The sequence below is a fragment of the Pseudopodoces humilis genome, chromosome 2, assembly GCF_049639895.1.
Source record: "Pseudopodoces humilis isolate 2021_Gansu_Grassland_sample_001 chromosome 2, ASM4963989v1, whole genome shotgun sequence".
NCBI lineage: Eukaryota > Metazoa > Chordata > Aves > Passeriformes > Paridae > Pseudopodoces > Pseudopodoces humilis.
Window position 1 is genome coordinate 39,638,688 of NC_142201.1, and position 19,514 is coordinate 39,658,201.

The 19,514-nt window shown below is 41.3% G+C and overlaps 1 protein-coding gene across 10 annotated transcripts in view; it reads right to left on the reverse strand.

Annotated features, from left to right (window-relative positions):
- MBNL2 (muscleblind like splicing regulator 2) overlaps nt 1-19,514 on the reverse strand; it is a 106,541-nt gene that overhangs the window by 52,827 nt on the left and 34,200 nt on the right. For 9 of the 10 annotated variants that reach the window (XM_005516449.3, XM_014249276.2, XM_088052166.1 and 6 more), the window contains exon 2: nt 15,107-15,948. The exons of the other annotated variant lie outside the window; for it this stretch is intronic. In XM_005516449.3, coding sequence (XP_005516506.2) covers nt 15,107-15,280 — 174 coding nt within the window. In that variant the 5' untranslated portion in view covers nt 15,281-15,948. The remainder of the gene's footprint in view (nt 1-15,106; nt 15,949-19,514) is intronic. 10 annotated transcript variants of the gene reach the window in all.

Sequence of the window (19,514 nt, forward strand, 5' to 3'; positions counted from 1 at the left end):
AAACCGTGGAAAAGGCAATCACAGCCCCAGGGATGTATCAAACTATGACTGCTGGGGAAAGGCAGCAAGGCTTCCTCCTCTCCTGTGGTGACTCTACTTGCAGTGCCACACACGCCTCTGGTCACCAATGTCGAAATCAGCTGGGTTAGACCTAAGCAGGCATGGGCAAGGGCTGCCAAGGCGACTCAAGGAAAGGAAAGCCTGTCTTACAAACAGAGAAACAGAGTGTGGTGGGGTTTTTTGACTGAGTAAAACAGGCTGAGGAGAGGCACATACTAAACATTTTGTCTGTGTATCTGTATGTATGTATGTGAGCTATGCATTCATGGACTCCTTGGTGCACAATAAGCTGTGTCAGAGATGCAGCATTTTCCAGATATTTTAAAATACTTTCATTTTTTTAACAAGTGAGTATTGACAGGCACACTCTGTGTTTCCAAGATGATCTATAAACATTACCCAAAGAAAGACTTGTAAACACAAAAGCTGGTCTGTTTTTTCCCCAGCTATGTTAGCAGGTCTAATAGAAAGTATTGTCTCTCCTTACTAACCTTGAATGGCTTAGTAATTTCTCCTACTTCTGAAAGAAAAAGGGTAAGCAAAAAAACCCAAATAACCCCAGTTGCATCCCTTTCACAAAAGGGAAAACAAAGGGACAGATTTAAACAATTTGCTACAAAAAAGAGAGAACATCATGTCAAAAGCCACCATTTAAAAAAACATCTTCCAATATCCAAGGTTATCTATGACGCAAGTACTTATTATGACTTGTAGACTGAAGACTGACTATTTCAGCTAAAACAGGCAGATTCAGGTGTTTTGCAAGGGATGTGTGCTGAAATATAAGATGGATATCTTCTGATTTACTATTCACAAATTTTAAGATTAATATGAGAGAAAGCCAAAGTCATTGCCAATTATAACTTTCACAGATACTGTAAATGTTTTTAAGTACATTTTTAAGAGGTTTGAGCTGCATCATCAGACAAATGGTGCCTTATAGAGAGAACAGCAAAAAGTATCACCTGTAATTACATAAATTTAATAAAATCACATAAAATTTAAGCACATCCTTTCCACATTCTTTGGGAAAGGGAAAGCATGCTAAAGTTGCTGTATTTACACTGATAAATTATGGTTATCTATTTAAACTAGGGTTTTAATTAGACACAGTGTGCACATAAGAAATGCAAAATAAAAAAAAAATCAAACTAAATTTTAATAACGATTCTGCAGATACCATATCAGGAAGCTTCAGCCTCCCGTTCAGATCACTTGAGGGCTTTTTTTTCATGTTCTTTGTCTATAGTTGCACAGTAATTTTTTCCATATGACAACACTGCTCTCCAAGCCAGTCTGAATGAAACAGCCAAACCTAACAACATGCATTACCATCTAAATATCTTCATACTAACCCCAGTATTCCCATGCTCTCTGTACCTGCTGGGTTTTTTATCAGGAAACAATGAGTTTAGAGAGAAGGTTGCTTCATGTCACATTCAACAGCAGCACATCTGTCCTCAGGTTTCCCCTTTCTATGTGCCTGCTGTATTCTGTGGAATTTCACTGAAAAACCAACACAGTTTTCCAAACTGTGCTGTCCTCTCTGTGGCCTTCTGCTGGTATGCAGAGATGCAGAGCACCAGAGACTACTGCTAGGCCCTGCTACCTCACCAGCATCACTCTCTCTTCCTTTGGGCTGCTCTAATCACATCTCATTTCAAGCCATAAAGCTTGAGATCCCAAGCATGCTGGGAACAACAGAATCTGTTAGGTAGGGCAACTAATTAACTTTTGTTGAACCAAACCAAAAATCAATTTCCTACCATTTCTTTATGGCATCTGAAGATGCTACACATTTATTAACTTATTGTACTACTTTTTCATTTTATATTTTCACATCTGTATCAATAAGTTGACCCACTAAATAGAATTTGGCCATGTATACAGATATATTCTGAATTAATTAACCTTCAGTTGCTAGTTAATTAGCCAGTGATAACATTTCTCATTTCACATTAAAAACTTGCTGGCTTCTTTCTCACCCCTGATTCTCACGTGCATTGCTGAGATGCACAGCTGCTTTATAGCAAAATCAAAGCACACTGAGATACAGCTGACACAGATCACAGTGGATCTTTTTGCAACATCCAGGACTGAAAGGCAAATAACTAATTAGAAAGAACAGCCTTATTTAATTACCTAATAATAAACTCCCTTGCTCGTTAAACACATTACATATATTGTAACAGCTGGCATACTGAAGTATCTGATAAAGGAAAACCTGCTTATACTACTGTTGGTACTTCAGGGAAAGCTGGTTAAATGGGAATTTTTTTATGGTAGTTCTCATTTAAGATACCATCTTACAGGTCCAACAGTGGGGGACTTAACTATACTGCAACAATGTCAAGGTTGGGTGAAGAAATTAAGTAACCAAGGAAAAGTAGAACGAGAAAACATCTCTTAGAGCAGCCCTGAGTGATGCAGACGACCAACTTACTCCTGCAGGATACAGGAACAGCCCAAGAGGGCTGCTACCCCGAAAATAAAATGAGATGCTATGAGCTTAGGACAGAACAGCATATGGTTCTTACATAAAACACAGTCACCTTTATTTCCAGGACAGTATCTTTTTTTTTTTTTCCCTTCAAGTGGCTGTCTAAAGAAAAAATGCCTCAAGAAACCTAGCAGCAGGGATGGTAACTGCAAACCTCCTCCTTCCAGATGAGCACTCGCCACAGACTCTAGAGTGTTACATCTTCTCTTGCTCTCTCTTATTGCCTGCAAAATTTTTGCGGTGCTTTCTATACAACAGCCAGCTTCAGTGAGGGATGTCACCTTCCCCACCTATCATCCAGCAGCCTTTCACTGCCTTGCACACCCCTAAATCTGCGTTCCTAGTGGAAATTTCCTTCTCCCTGAAGAAAAAGAAGTCGTGGTAAGTACCAACTCAGTAAGATACATTTGCTATTTTTAATGATTGAATAGGGAAAATATCATGAAAACGAGGCTCAAGAAGCAAGTGGAAGCCAAAGGTAAGTGGGAGTGACTGTAGGCACTTGGTGACTTTGCCACATGTCTGCCCAACACCAAGACTATTGTTATCATTAAATGGGTAGTGCTGCAAACATTGGCTCAAACGAAGGCAGGGCTTTACACGTTTGATTGCAAATCCCAAACCCCAGTTTCTTTGTGGTTAATCAAGTTTTAAGGATCTCCTCTTGCCTGCATGCTCTAAGAACCTCTTCCATGTGGGAGGGCTTATGGGTCTCTCTCTTTCTCTTACTCCACTCTAGTATTAGGCTACCTGTTTTTCAAAAACTTGTAGGAACCCTATTATCCTTGAGACTGTGATCGCTGTCAAATTTGGCTGAAACTGGCCAGTGGGTTGACAAGTTAGCAGGAGAGGAGGGAAAGAGAAGCAGACTGACTGTGTAAGCCTCATTTCCTCAAGAATCCAGGCTAAAAACAATTATAGCCAGAAGGTTCAATTAAAGAAGGAGACTCATAGACGTTTGCTGCACTTCAAACACAAACTGGTTCATGCATACTAATCAGTTAACACAGCTCTCACTGAAGGAATAAGAGTTTTGCAACAAATTAATATTTATATTGATTTAAACCAAGAACTGTGGCAGGCTGGAATTTCAACAGCATCAACATGTTCAGCATGAAGCACACAATCACCCTCATGTTCCTTCATACTAACACTAATTTACTCACATGATAAGATGCTCGCAGTACCTCCACAGCAATATCCACACACCTCCAACTCTGCACAACTATGCAAATCCCATGCCTGCATTTTTAGTAATGCTGGCACATATGGTATGACCAGTGCTTTGAAGCACAATGTGAGGCAAAATGCATATGGGGAATAGTCTTCATTTTCATGACATCCATTATTATCCACTAGTTTGGGAAAATTACCATTAAGGTACTGTTGGAAAAGAAAATACTCTTTTCTCTTTTGTATCTGAAATCAATAAACTACATGCATATTTGATGGCACTTGACAGATATGTTCACATCTGCAAATGAAGTAAGGGAGAATTATACTTCAGAGGAAAAAGACTTCCTTGTTGTAATTTTCATGCTTTTTCAAATGTATATTCTGGTTAATTTCTAGCTTTAAAATCTTCATAGAACAGTAGTAATGGTTGTTATTTAATTCAAATTTGCAAAAGGTTGTCCATCTTTTTATTTTTAATAGGCTGAGTTCAGTGCCATGACATTCCTCCTGTGCCTAGAGAGATTTTCTTTTTCATAGATTTACCTTTCTCATAGGTAGCAAAAAATGAGCCCAATTACATGGGTCACAACTATTTCAAACAAATAAATTTACATTAGCTGTTCATGTTACTAAGGGTGAAGTCTAAATTACCCGTTGGTTCATCCCCTTCCTGGTCTCCACAAGGGCATTCTTCTGCTACAGAAAACAGTTTTTTCTGAGTCTGGCCTATACCCCAGCTTTCTTCTTACCTAGGTCATCACTATGACAAATCCACTGTCCACCTTTTTACTCAAAGCAGTTTGCACCAGAGTTTCCCGTTAGTAAAAGAGATAACACAGCCTCTCAAGAAGGGCTTCACTCTGTTGCCACAGAGAAGCCAGCAGGACCACTTGGAGCCTCCTGGGATATCCTGGACTGCTGTAAGGTGCCAGAAAAGGCGACACACTCCTCTGACAAACCACTGAAAAGCCATCAAGAGTATCCAGGGCATCCCAAATCAGGTGCCTCTGACTGGGAAACTGAATCAAGGCCAGAGACTCACATCCAATCCCCAGCAAATAAATACATATTAATTTTAAAGTGATGGCCTAATCTAGCAAATGATCTTTGAAACAAACCCCAAACAATCATGATACATCTCCTGACCTTCACATGTTATATCTGGCTTAAAAAGATGGCATATGTTATGGCTTGTATCAACCCCAGTTGGGTCTGGAGGCTAGGGACCTGTTTGATAACAGTCAGTAGGGCTTGGTCCAATTTCTGACATGCTGGAGTTTATTTTTTCAGTTTCACTGTGAACCAACAGAGAAGGTCCCAGCAGCTCAGTTAGCTCTGAATCATAGCTGGGCAGTTCTTAAGGCCACTGCGTATCTGTACAGGTGCCACCAGCCTGCAGTGGGTAAGCTCCCCTCCTGACAACATGTAAGATGGTAAACAAGCCCATTCAGTCAGAGGCACAGCTTCACTGTGGATTGCTCAGGGCCCAAACTCAATTTCAAAATAGAGTAAATAAACTGGGGTTTTACAAAGTTTAGAAGTTGCCTGGCCTATTGGACATGCAGGTGAGGTGGCAGCAAGCACACCTGATGGGCTGCTAGGCCAGGCCATCTCTGCAGCTGCACTGCACACTGTAGATCCTCTCTCACTCAAGGCAAGAGGTCCCATGAGGAAGCAAGGGCTGAGAATTTGTAATACCTCATGAGAAAAGGAAGATCTACATTGCAGTGACTGCACCAGGTCACCTGTCAGTCAGGAGCATGGCATCAGTGCTGTGCTGTCATTCAGTGTGTGAGCCTGCAGGGTGACAGCAGCCCACAGGGAGCAGGACACCTCCCTTGGGCCCCTGAGCCTGCAAGTACACACCAAGGTTTGCACCACAGCTGCTACACCCCTCATATGTTTTGCATATGCAGTATTCCACTGATTCTCTACTTCTTTGTTTTTACTGCTTGATGATTTGATCTTTCCAAGCATTAGGGCTCTCTGACTCTTGAGGCACTGCTCACATCACCTTGTCACACAACTCATTAACAAAGCAGATGAGAAGACAGTTTATTTCCACCATTATTAATTTCTTCCTTATTGTGGTCAAGACCTTGCAGGAATCTAATACTGAGTGACACACCACACCCACAGCCACAAGACAAACATCAAGGTCAAAGAAAAAGGATACTTCTAATTGCCTTTTGTATTTCAGTTGTGGGATTTATACCTCACAGCAGGCTTTCAATGATGTTCCAAGATCTCTAAAACTACAACAGTTTTCCTCTTATTGCAATAGGTTTCCAGTGAAGTCCATCTCCTCAAAAGAAGGTGCCAGTCCTCATATGAGGGAAAAATGAGTTGAGAGAGGGCACAGTTGTCAAATAGACTTGCAAATAAACTTCCTTATTCCTATGTTGATTCTTAGATTTAAAGTATCTTTGCAATGCTGGGAATGAACTGGACCAATAGGAATACAGGTCTTGTCTCTGCTAGGCTTTTCCATCAGACAAGCATAACCTTGTCTTTCGTATTTTATGATGCAAAGTATAACAGCTTAGGAAGAACAGCTGATGCCCGAGCTGAGCGAAAGCTACATACACAAGGCCAAGGGGAAAAAAAAGCACCTGGAATGAAAGAGGAACCACCTGCCAGAAAAATAAAGGAGTAGGTGGGGAGACCTGGAGAGAGCAAGCCTGTGGGAACAGTGAGTGACCTGAGTTAATAGGGAGCGTGGGGGAGGAGTGGGCAGTGAGCAATTGCTCTTGTGTTCAAAATCCTAGTGATGGGATGAGTCAGAGACTCTGATTGAATTTTGCCTTCACTACACCCACAAACTGGTTATTATAAGGCTTAGGGGAACATGGATCGGTGCAGCAACAAAAACTACGCAGTGAATTGATGGGTATATGAAGCACCCCGGAGTGCCTGAAAATCTGAAGAACATCTGGCAAACACCATGCCCTTTCATACAAGGTTTCCTGTGGCCATAACTAATCTGCCTTGCCGCTCTTCTTCACATAATAAGATTTAGACTGATAACTGAGTGGCAGCTGCATCTGATGCGAAGGGGTATGGCACAGTACTTAGAAATGTTCTTTGCAAGCCTCCCCAGGCCAGATGACGGGCTCAGCCAGCTCTAACACAGGAGTGGAAACAGCACTGGTAACACCCCCCGCTCCGTTCCCATCTGGAAACTGCACTAGCAACACCCCCTCACTCTCATCAGGTGGCCCTCCCAGGCCAGAGGTAGGTAGGGCTACAACAGGCTGTTGTGACACACCTGCTCTGAAAAGCGCCTGCTCTGAGCACTGAGAGGCTTTGCCACTGAACCACACCCTGGGGAACAGAGCCTTCCCCTGACTCCAGAGGGAAGGAAGGCCTGGGTAACTCACTATCCAACTGCATTCTCCTTTGAAAATAGAACTGAAGTTATAACAAGGTGCACAGTTTTAAAATCTGGCCGGTCAGGTGGTGACAGGTGATAGCAGTGACAGCCAGGACAGCTTTATGCTCTTGGTGCTGCTGCTGAGAAAGACAAATGAGGAAACAAAACAGGGCCTTGAAGGAGATACACAGCTTTTGTAGCAGGCTATGCAATGAACTTCAACTGGTTCAATGAACTTCAACTGGTTCAACTTCTCTGCTCTTCACAGTCTCGGTCTGAAGGCAGACACATGGGCAGCAGGTTAAGACTTGCTGACTTGATGGCTAGTGGTCCTCTACCACAGAGACCAGCCCTTGGCTTAGCTTCAGGTTAAGCCCCACAGGTGGCTGGGATGAGCTGTGCCTCCAGACTTTGTTCTGAGATAAATCAGAAATGTTCCTCTCAGCAGAGACAAACCCTAGCAAGGAACATGGTGGCCCCTGCAATGATCAACAGCCTTTAAAAAAAAAAAAAAATAAAAAAAAAATTAAAAAAAGCTGAACACCAAGTAATACAACAGCTAAAGGCTTACTGCAGTTTCTCTCTTTACCAATTTAAGTCAAGCTCATGAATTTTTAAGTGTGTCAGCCCAGCAGTTCAGCTACTTGGTTTTTAATTTTACCTTCTTTTTAACCCTTCCAACCCAGAAGAGCTGGCACGGAGACAGCTTCATGAATAGATAAGAGGGAGACAAACAGGAAAAAGGAAGAAGTATTAAAGGAACTTGTGCTTGCTGAGGACTACAGGGGAACACAGAGTTTTTATCAGAAAACAAACAAGAACAGGTGATTAAACAAACAACAAATACTAAGCTCAGAGATAAAGGAGGGGGGGTCTTCAAAAAAAGCTTATCCATTCTTAAACCCCTTTTACCTCAATTTATGCTGTTAATTTGAGATGGTGCCGCCCAAATCTGTAGTTTCAACTACAAATTTAATGCAGTTCTTCCCTTTCCTTTGGATCAACTCAAGTTGCATGGCTGCATGATGACCTGAACAGAGATAAAAATGGGGAGCTAGCTGTGATAGGCCTGCATGTAACCACCTCTTTTTAGCAACTGCTCACAGTTTCCTGGATTGGGTATAAGGTGAAATATAGTCTCAGGAAATAGAATGGCATAATTCCATGCAGCACTTTATTCTGAGTGAAAAAATTGCCATAGCCTGAAAAAGCAGGGCCTTTGGGAATCGAACCTGTCCTGAGAACAGCATTTCCACAAAGCAGATTTAAAACCTTCTCTCATAAGGCTTCCTTTGAACTCACTAGGGAGAAACATGTCCCTTCCAGAGTCAAGTCAGTGGAAAAAAACCCACCCAGTTTCATCCTTAGGACAATTCAGAGGACAATCTCTTCTGTTTTACAGTACAAGAATTGGGGGTATCCATGAGATGGGGAGGTTTGAAAAGAACAAGTAAAGTTGGTTTCCACGCTTCATTCCACGTAATGAAGTTGTGGAGGTGGTTACTGTTCATGCTGAATGTGAGCATGGTTAAAAAGCAGGACAAATCCAGTGGAGAGATGGTGACTGAGAGCTATTAGGTACAAGCATGCCATGTCTGGCTCTCAATGTCCCTGGGCAGCACATCCCTAGGAGCCAGCAAAGCACTCCAGGAAGCCACTGCATGCTTACACACCACATTCAAGACATCCACTATTGGCCATTACTGGGTCACTGGGCTAAAGGGGGCTTTGGTCAGCCCCAGGGTGGCCACTGATATTCTGAACACAGAGGGAACCCACAGAGTTAATTCAGTCAAAATTATTTCCACAGAGTTAATAGTTATCTAAAACTGGCCTTGATTGGCACTTTCTTGTCAAGCCCACACTTTGCAGCAACTCAGACACATGAAAGCTTCTGCCAGGTAGTGTTCTCAGACTGCCTAGAGACTATTGGACATTTTACAAGAAAAGACAGAGGTGGGTGAAAAAGAAAGTACACACCAAAGTTGCTCTGCAGGAAGAGTGAGACCTGGATTCTGTATCCTCCATCTGAAAAGTTATACCCTGCAAGTTCCACATCCCCAGAGCCCACAGCTACTGAAAAGGGCAGCCTATTCCCCAACATCCTGCTGAAACTGGGTCACTGTGAAGCAAAGCAGGCAAAATTCATGGGCCCAGGAGGTATAAGCCACTCTGTCGCCCAAGAGAAATTACTTTGCCCATTTCAGTCATTCTTTCCCATCAGCTGTGGGCACAGTCCTTGAACTCACCTTGTCTGTGAACGGTGTCACACCGCATAACCAAGTGATGGACAGAAATTCAGCCAGCTAGGACACTATAAACAGTCATTTAAATGCTTTCTAGTATAGACAAAACTAGCTAATCCCCTTTCCATGCTCACCTACAGTCTGTTCAGAATGCTTCACCTGCCAAACGTGATCCTGAGTCCCTGACAATTGTAAAACATTTAGAGAACCACAAAAGAATTACAGGAAGACAAATTACTACCTACTGTCTCCCAACTCTGAGCTCATTCTCATACAAACACCCTGCTCACTTTACAAAGCATTTTTTTCCCCTTTTTCTAAATAAAGCTGAGGCCATCTTAAAAAGATTATTTTCAGTTCCAGATCTTTCAACATAGTGGATGTTCCTAAAATTTTTGTTTTTTTTTTTTCACAGTAACCTTTTAACTTGGTAAGCAAGTCTGTGCACAGCTTTCAATTACTTTTTATTCTGTGGTGCCTGTATCTGAGACCAGGTAGAAATATTCTTAAAAGGCTTTCATGAAAATGCAGATGACCAGTTCACAGTAGTCTGCTGGCTCAATAAATAGAAGAGTTTGAAGTGTTTAGGCACTCCAAAAAAGTTATCTGAAGCTCTAAAGAAGCTTTTGTTTCCTTGTTACCACCATAGAACTTGCAACAACAGTATCTTGAAGATACCATCTCTGTTACCTGTATTAACTTAGACAACATATCCTTCTAGTAGCTGACCTGAAGAAAGGGTATAAATCTGAGTCAAGAAATGACATCAGGACTGAAAATTCAGATTTGCCTACAAACGTAAGAGTTAACTCTAAGCAAAATGCACATGATTGTATTTTCTTATCTGCCAAACTTTCCCCTCTTCCCCCTCCTAAACATCACCATTCATTTTAATGTGTTTTTTTTAGTTATTCCAATTCAAGTACAGCAAGGTGTTGCATGTCTTATCCTCACACATTATATTATATATCAGTATTCCTTTGAAAGGATTTTGTTCTTTACTACTAACAGGTCAAGAAAGCCTTGAAAACAGACTTGCTTATAGTGTCCAGCCTGGAGGGACCTAAATGGGATATATTAAATGTTATACATCCACGTCATTCAATTTTAAATTAAGCTACTTCAGCCCAGGGAGAAGTATAAAATCATAAATGAAGCACTTTCTGAAATTCAAGCTTTTGGGTTAGACAGGTCACTTCACAGACCCTTCCAAAGGCATCCCAAGGGGAGCCTGTAAGGGCTCCAAAAAGGTTTCAGGATGGTTATGGCAGCAGACGAGGCTCTGGCAGTGCATCCTCAGCACCCTTTATCTTCTCACCCACGACCAGGGCTCAGGGCCCTGCCAGTAAAGGTTCCCTTCATTCACCTCAAGCACAGTGAACCAGATTAGCCTGGAGACACTTTCATCCTGCACATCAAGCTCACCAAGTTCATTTGCTCACAGTACAGTTTTGGGTGTGTTTGTGTGGCCACACTGATGACCCAGTCATGTAGGGCTTCTGCTGGAGGGAGCCTCGCTGCTGGCAGCCACGCTGTGGCCAGCTAATGGGCATACTTCTGTCCAACTGCTACATCTACCACCCATGGGGTGCACGGGGATGATCTGCCTGCATTGTCCTAAAACCCCACAGATGCCCTGCTCTGAACAGAGCAGACTCTGTCCTTCACCAGAGAGGGAGAAACAAATGCTGAGCTGCCTCTCAGAAGGCCATGCAGCAGAACCTGGCTTGAAACCAGCAGGTTCCTGGCCTGAATCTGACCCAGGCTCATTAGTCTTTAGCTATTTCTGTCTAGCCTGGAGCATCTCACAGATGAAGGATATTCAGAGCCCAGACAGTCTTCCACAGTGAGCATTTTGGCTCCTCAAAGCTGTAATCAGTCCAATGGGTTGCTGTTGCAACTTTTGCTGGGTTTAAAGTCAAGTATTGCAAGGACAGGTATTGGGAGCCAAAACTGCCTTCTCAGTTAAAAGTAAACAGGGTCCATTAAATTTTGTTGAGCTTTTACTTGGTGCCACCAGAACTACTAATATACTTCTTTAATACAGGAAAATTTTGATTATGACGCAATTATGTTACTCCAGAGGGCCAGCCTAAGGCCACAGCACTGTCACTGGCAGAAGTGATCCAGTGCTCTGCTGGTGCCACATAGCTCCTCCTCTCTTCTGTAGCAACTACTTATCCAGAACTTATTTCCAAACTGGTACACTGCACAATCACAAAGGTATCAGTGGGAGCACAAAGGAGGGCATGGTATGACATGAAGGCAAGTGTCCCTGGCTGGGATTACATCCTTTGGCCCCAAAGCCAGCTTTTGCTAGCTTAGAAAAATCCTAAAAGTACAGGAAAGTCTGTGTGAAGGTGCTTCTGGTGACACAGTTGCAGGATAGTTGAAGTTGAAAAGGTCCTCTGGATGTCATCTGGTCTCAAGCAGGGTAACCTAGAGACAACTGTTCAAGGACTAAATCTTAGACAGTTTTTGAGTGTCTCCAAGGATGGAGACTCCACAATCTCTCTGGGCAGCCTGTGCCAGTGCTTGGCCACCATCACAGTGAAAAAGTGCTCCCTGATGTTCAGAAGGATCCTCCTATGGTTCAGGTTGTGCTTACTGCCTCCAGCCCTTTCACTGGGCATCGCTGAGCAGAGCCTGCCCCTGTCCTCTCTGCACCCTCCCTGCAGGTATTTATATACATTGATGGGATCCCCCCTGAACCTTCTCCAGCTCTCTGAGACTTGCCGTATGAGAGGGATGCTTCAGACTCTTCATCATCTTTTTTACCTTTCACTGGACTCTCTCCTGCAGCTTCACACTGGTGCTCTGGTAGTCTGATCCAGCTGGCAGATACTAATAGCATGCTCCCTAGTCTGCCCTGGAAATATGGAAAGAAGATGGCATGCAGGGGAGCATACATCCCTATCCAGAACAGGTGCTCTTTTGGTCAATCAGTGTGTAAAGGAGAGTCTGTCTCAGAGTCCTGTATCTTGTGTTTGACTGACTTCTAAGGGAGCAGCTGTAACTACCAGGCACCACCTAAATGTAACATAACCCCGTCATAGACTAAAAAAAAGTTCTGTCTTTTCTGGGTAGAAAGATGTTTATCCAGAGACTCAGCATAATTTATTTTTGCAGCAGGTATACCAAACCAAGACAGTTAAAAGGCTAAGTCTCCAGAGCTCTGGATGCTATATAAATAAATGCTGAATAATTGCCTGCATTAAACTGTGGTTCAACGTTCAGCAAGGAAAATAGCTCTTGTTTTTCTTTAATTAAATTCTGATTTTATCTATAATTCTAGACTGTTCTGCTTGTTCATTTACATGAAAAGTCATCCCACTTGTTGAGTGCCAAAGCCTTATTCTGAAACTGTATGATTAACACCAGTACTTCCAAAAGCTACAAATCAGTTTTATGTTACTAACCTAAAGTCCCTTAGCCCGCAATATAAGCAAACTGAGCTAACCAGGCACACACATTCTTGCTCTGGATATGCCAATTTACAAACATTCTTCTGAATAACTGAGACCATGACTGAGAGGACACCAGTCAGCACAGCCCAGAGCCGTGCACTCACAATGGTCCTAAACAGTTTCCTGCGCACAGCAGGATCAGGTAACACATGGAAATGCACAACTCCAACTCATTCTCAGAGCCAAGCAGCTGCACTTGAAGGCACTGTTGTCCCACTATGGGATTTCCTTCAACCTCTAGCAGAGCTGTTGAGAAGAAACCTGTGCCTCCACCTCTGCTGCTTCAGGCCACAATATAAATTCTTGCTATAATCCCATCTTTCCCAGCAATCTAATCCATTAGACTCAACTAGAAGATGCAAGATGGAAGGCACAGGTGCATGCTCTCTTCTACATGAGAGAGGGCGATTATGGTCAGTGGGACAGAGCAGCACCATTTCAGCCACCAGAGCTGGGCTGGAGTGGGCTGGCCCTTCAGGACAGATGTCCTCCCACACTAGGTCAAAATACAGCTGCTTGCTTTAACTACATTTTTTTACAGGGTTTTGGACTTCTCTCCACTGAGCAATGATGCTGGTTTGTCAGTAAGTTATCCACTGTGATCCCTCAGGATCTCTCTTCATGGTATTATTAGCTTAGTCTGTGACTCCAGTTTTTATTTGCAGACAATAACCATCCCTGAACTAAAGTCTCCAGCTTGAATAGCTGGCAACTCTGCTGTGAGTGCTCAGTACTATCAGGGAGAGCAATGCTGTCCTCAGGCAGCAAGGACAGGTGCATCACTGCTTTGGCCAGGATGATGCAGCAGCAGCATCTCTTTCACTGCAGAGCCACTGTCCTGCCAGCCCAGGGGTGACCGAGCCCTGCTGCTTATCTCCAACCTCCCAGCCACAGACCCAAGACTTTACAACACATAAAAATAGTACATAAAAACCCCCTTCCACTGACCTGCTTATTTTTTGTAAAATCAGAGTATTGCCCATTTGCTGCAGACACTAGTCTGCTTGTTTAAAAAAAAAATTATCCCACTGGCAGACAACCAATATACAAGAACATCTACAAAGAAGCTGTTACAGTTTATCGTGCAGTAATCCATGGATTAAGGTCATTAATAGCCCTCGATGACATACTGCCATGACTCCAAAGGTGCTCTTCTGGCTTACAGGCTTTACAGAACACAACTCCCTCACAAACATTTGCCCTGAGATACTGTCTTCTGAATCTCCAAAAGAAAAGAAGAAATGAGAAAAAACAGAAGGCAGATGCCTAGCACAATATCTTGCATTGCACTAAAAAAAAAAAAAAGTTATAATGGAAATAGACCATGCTGAATTTTCTTGTCTTTCAGACTGATGCTTTCACAGTAGAAGAGTTGTTGGTAACTGAAATTTTGATCCTCAGAGCTAAAATAGCAAGCCAAGACATTCTCTCATGCCCAGAAGATAAAGCCATAAGTAAAACTTGCAAAATAAAATCTGAAATTCTCAATTTTACCCTTTAATTATTTATATGAAATAAGCTTTCTCCTTCTGTTGACACAAGAACACAAATCCACATCATGGAAAACACTGTGTACTCCTCAAATCCCAGGGGGTCATTAATCTTCTTTTATGCAGTCCATGAACTATTTTCACTGAATTTTTTAAAACAGTTTTCTAAAGCATGCCTGATGTCATTAGGAAGTCAGAAGAAGCTGATGCCCTAACAATATAATTGCTAAATATCCTCCAAAGAAGAGAATCCCTTTGCTGTTCCTAAACTTCTGCTCATAATTGCACTATCCATACATGTAATTATCAATGCTATTAATTTACCTGAGTCTCCAATACCAAGAGTAAGCAACCCTTTGTGTCAAATCTGAAGTAATAGATAGACTTTTCTCACTTCTGCTGATCTAAAGGAAAAAATCTGCATTCTTTCCATATGATTTGTTTCTTTAGGACTCTGGGAATGGCATAGTATTGTGCCACTGTGTATTTTCGTTTACCATGAAACAATTATAATTCATAAAATGTACTCAGGAAAATACAATTGTCCTACCAGCTGCAACCAATTCTGTATCCCACAGTCACATGAAATTTTTGTAAACAACATAGTGACATTTGAAAAAAAACCAAACAAAAACCTTAGAAAGAAATCTTAAAAGGTTCAGTAAACAAACGTTACGATAAACAACATTTGTTTCTATATACATCTTACCAAGAACAATCACTCATCATTTCCTATTTTACTTTCATTACCATGTAGTAGCATTTTCACTACACATGCAGTTTCTTTCTCTTACCTTTAAGGAATCAAAGCAGGCAATAACTCTTCCATTTTCAACCTGGCAACTTTTAGGGGGGTGTGCAAATTTGCATTCTTCATCAGAGCGTGAACAAGTTCCCCTCTGAAACTGCCTGCACACTTCTAATGTCAGCCATTTTGTATCTCTTACGGGAGCAACATTCAAAGCCATGATGAGAAGCTGATTTTGAACTTGTAAGTTGCTGTCAGGTGAATTATGCCGAAGAAATTTCCAAAACTAATGACAAAGGAAAGGGGAGGGGAGGGTGGTACGGAGGGGATCAGAAAAAAATAACTTCAATTCTAATTGAAAAGAAAGTTAAAAAAAACAAACAGTGGGGGACGATTAACGACGTTCAACACACGCAAAGCAGAACAAGCAGAGAAAGTTTATCAGCAAGCAGTTACTCATCAATCATTAAGTCCCACTTGTAGACTTTTGGCTGGGAAAACACATGCTCAGTCGCATTTCTGTCTGTAAAACACGTGGGTTTGTTGATTGTAATCACGGATGCACTGGTTTTAAGCCAAGGTCCATCAATGCAATGGCACTCCTTGACAGAATAGCAGTCCTCTGATGGTTGCTTGCCGATATTGATTACACGAGAAAAGCAATGCAGTCATTTGCTCATGTCCCAGGAATAATAATAATAATAATAATCCTTTTTCTGCTTTCAGTTTCCCATCAACTAATTGGCAAATGGAGACAGCTGAGGTATCTTCTGCCAGGTGTAAGGTGAAGGCAATGTCTGGCTGGCAAAGACGGGATTTTGAGAACACGGGTGTAGCAGTCCTCGCTCGTAAAAGTGACTTGGCAAAGGCACTTTTTAAGTCACTGACCTGACAAAACAAATACAGCGTCAGTTCACGTGCAACTCATACAAATCAACATTATGAAACCTAAAGTCCCTTTTTATCACATATTATAAGCATACAGCAAAAGTTGACTCCTTTTTAAAAAATAAATAAATAAATAAATAAAATCATCCTCCTTTGTGAAGTTACACATGACAAGGGAATAACCAGTTGAGCCACGTACTGCAGTAATATTCCAGGCAGCAATCCAAAAGTTGGGAATGATTTAAATAGATGAATGTGGCAGACACAATAATTAGGCACACTAGTTGTGAAACAATTTAATCAAATGTGCTTAGTCTCCAAAACTGTATACAAGAACCCGTTTCCATTAATTTATCACTTGGCCCTTTAGATTGTGTTACTACATTTTAAGTTGTTACTCATTATTTGTTCTTCCTTAGAAATGAGGATGGTAGTCAGATTTTTTATGTCTCCCTCTATTTCTCAAGAAAAGAAAACACAAAAAATGTCTTTCCAAAATTATAGGAAACAAAACCTTCCATATGCAGACAATAGAGTTGGTTTTCCCATTAACCTCACGGCTGTTCCCTTCGTGAAAGGGCTCAACCACCAAGTCACCATGCTCCAATGAGTCCTTTCTAATATGAAGCAGTCTTTATCTAAATATTCTTTTGATTTATTTAGGCTTTGTGTACCTCTACAAATACATCCTTCAGCATCAAAACCTCAGATTCCAATATGGCACTTAAACTATCTGGGGACTGTAAAATACCTATGCTATTTTACAGAAAAACAGATCTGAAAATCAAAGGGTTAGATATTACAAAAAATTTTAACCACTAACTATATTTTATACATAGACAGTGAAACCATGAACATGATGTTTCCTTCTATTCAGCTTCAAAGGAACACAACTTTTACTTTGCAAATACCAGCCAAAAACAGTTGATGGATTATTTTTGTACAAGGAAAAAGAAAAGAGGAAGGACTGGAACAAGTGAGATTTTAAAATATATCAATAAAAATAGTTCTAAAAACACTGCCAGCTTTTCCATGTCAGAACAGTTACCATTCTGTGCTTGGATTCATTGGCCTTAATTGAAATCAGTATTGTTAGTTAAGTGAGTAAGAATTACTCATACCCAGTTTCAGGATCAGATCCCAGTTCTGACTTCTAGGTCTTCACACGAAAAGGCTTTTCTATTACTTAGCAATGCTACCAGAAGGGTTTTACTATGCGACCAATGCTTACACCAAAAGTTCCTACGGCTAGCATGATAAAAGCAATGCAATGGTAATTGCTCAAAAATTCAGTTTCAAGTCCAATGTGCAACAAGAAGGATGTCTGGATGACACTTAGCTTTACTTGGTCATAAAGAACAAGGTGCAAGAGAATCAGTAAATTTTTTAATAATTCTATGCTATTACAGTACAGTACATAAATTACAAAATCCTCAAATTAAATATTCCATCAATGTTGTCTGACAGCATCAATGAAGAATGAGATTAAGCTGAAAGCATAGAAAAAGGTGAGAAAATACTCATAACCGATGAAAAGGAAAGAGAGGAGGAAAGACAAGAAGAGCCTCTCCACAAGGGCTTGTTGAGCTTGTTGATAGCTTGTTGGGCTGATGATTTAGCTGACTAAATGTAAAAGAGGAAATACTCTCCCTGGAGCCACACATTCCAATTCAGAAATGTCAGTAACGGTTTTCAGTAATAGCTGTAGGAGACAGACGGAAATTTTGGGAAAAGGGTAAATGTTGTACCGCACACTGCTGAAAGTCACAAGTAGTAATACTCTGCAGGGCTGCACACCATAAAATTGACAAAGTTGTTTCTCAAGTAGTAGGTGTTAAGACTGAAAAAAACCAGACACAGCGTGTGGCAGCAAAGCAAACAGCACACAGTATGGAAATGGCAGTAGCCACGGTTTTTAAAAAACATGAAAAGCAGAATCACATATGAGATTTGTGAGACTATGGCAAGAATTCATACCAAAAAGCATTTGGGGTTGGAGGGTAGAGGAGTGAAATACATCATCCTATTTCTTACCCTCATGCTACATGAAGATCTTCTAAAGAAAGGGAAACATGAAAAGTTTGTCTCAAAAATCCATGTCTTGTCAAACATAACAACGCCACCTGATTTCTCAAGAGTCGTCAAGTGCCTCAAGAGTTTCTAATGGCGCAAACTCAGGAGACAGGACTGAGTCCTTTCTGAAGGAGGCCATGCCTTCAGCAGGAGGCAAATGCAAACATGGTGAGGATAGAATACTTTGGAGTGCTTCATCCCTACCACTTCCATGACCTACGTGTTCACAACCACATGTTAGGGAGCTGTCATACCTCCTCTGCCCATCACCTGCACCAGGAGAAACAAGGAAGAGATGCCACCTTGAAAATTTGAACATAAGGGATGCAAAATGAGGAGAAGGGAGAGAAAAGACAAAGCAGGGAATGAAATAATGGGAGAAGCCAAGAAATATAGAATTCAATGTTATGAGGAAAGTGCTCAAGAGAAGGAAAAAAACAGAGGAAGGTAGGAAAAGGAAATAGCTGGTCGTGAAACAGAGAGGAAGGGAGAGACTTTATAGGAAATGGAAGAAAGATGGAGAAAGGTTGTCAACACCGGAAGAGAGAGGGACAAGAAGAAATTTTAGAAGGAAAGCAGAAGACACTGTGGTTACAGGAAAAAAATCCAGCAGTTTGAGTAAACAGGGAAGTAAATAAAAGAAAATAATGGAATTTACATAAGAAAATATTACAACAACAACCATAATAATCCTCAATAAAATGCCTGCCAGGCCACATGCCATTATTAACATCATAGCTTAACCTGACCTTGTGTGTTGCAAAACCCACCCATCCGGAGAAAACCAGTGGCTCCAGCAAATACAAACTCTTCTCCCCATTATTTCTAATTGTGTCCCAACATGTCAGCCAGAATTAGCTGTCCTGCCAAAATCAATGGTACCTTACCAGCATAAAACCCTCCGCACCAAGTGTCCCTTATCCTGGCTGAAGGTTTTGTTTGCTTGATGGTTTTGTTTAGTTGTTTTGTTGTTATTATCATGAATGATCCCCTCCACACTGTAGCTAAACAATCTATCAAAATTTACAACAAACAACTGAGCTGCAAAGTATTCTTACTGAAGATGAAGGAAGTACTCAACATAAGAACAAATTATTTTTGTCTTTTTACAAATATTATTGTTTATTTTCAGTTTCTCACATGGTTGAATCAATGGAATTGATCAAGAATGCACACTTACAAAAGCAGTTTTTTGTAGGTTAAGTGAAATTAAATTCATGGACATGTATTTGTAAAAGCTATTTGGCTTCAGATCCCTTTTAGGATAAGCATCACTTCCCTTTCGCAGAAAGCTAGCAAGGCATAGGAGTAGAAGGCCTTTGTCAAGGTTAAGAAAAGAAAACCCTTTTAATTTTAAACAAGACAAAGCACACAGACACTAGAAGCCCACAGAAAAAATTCTCAGAGGAATATGGGGCAGACAGCCTCATCTCTGGGAATTGCAAGTGAATACAAAGCCCTGCCCTATTACAAACCAGGTGGATCTTTCAGCT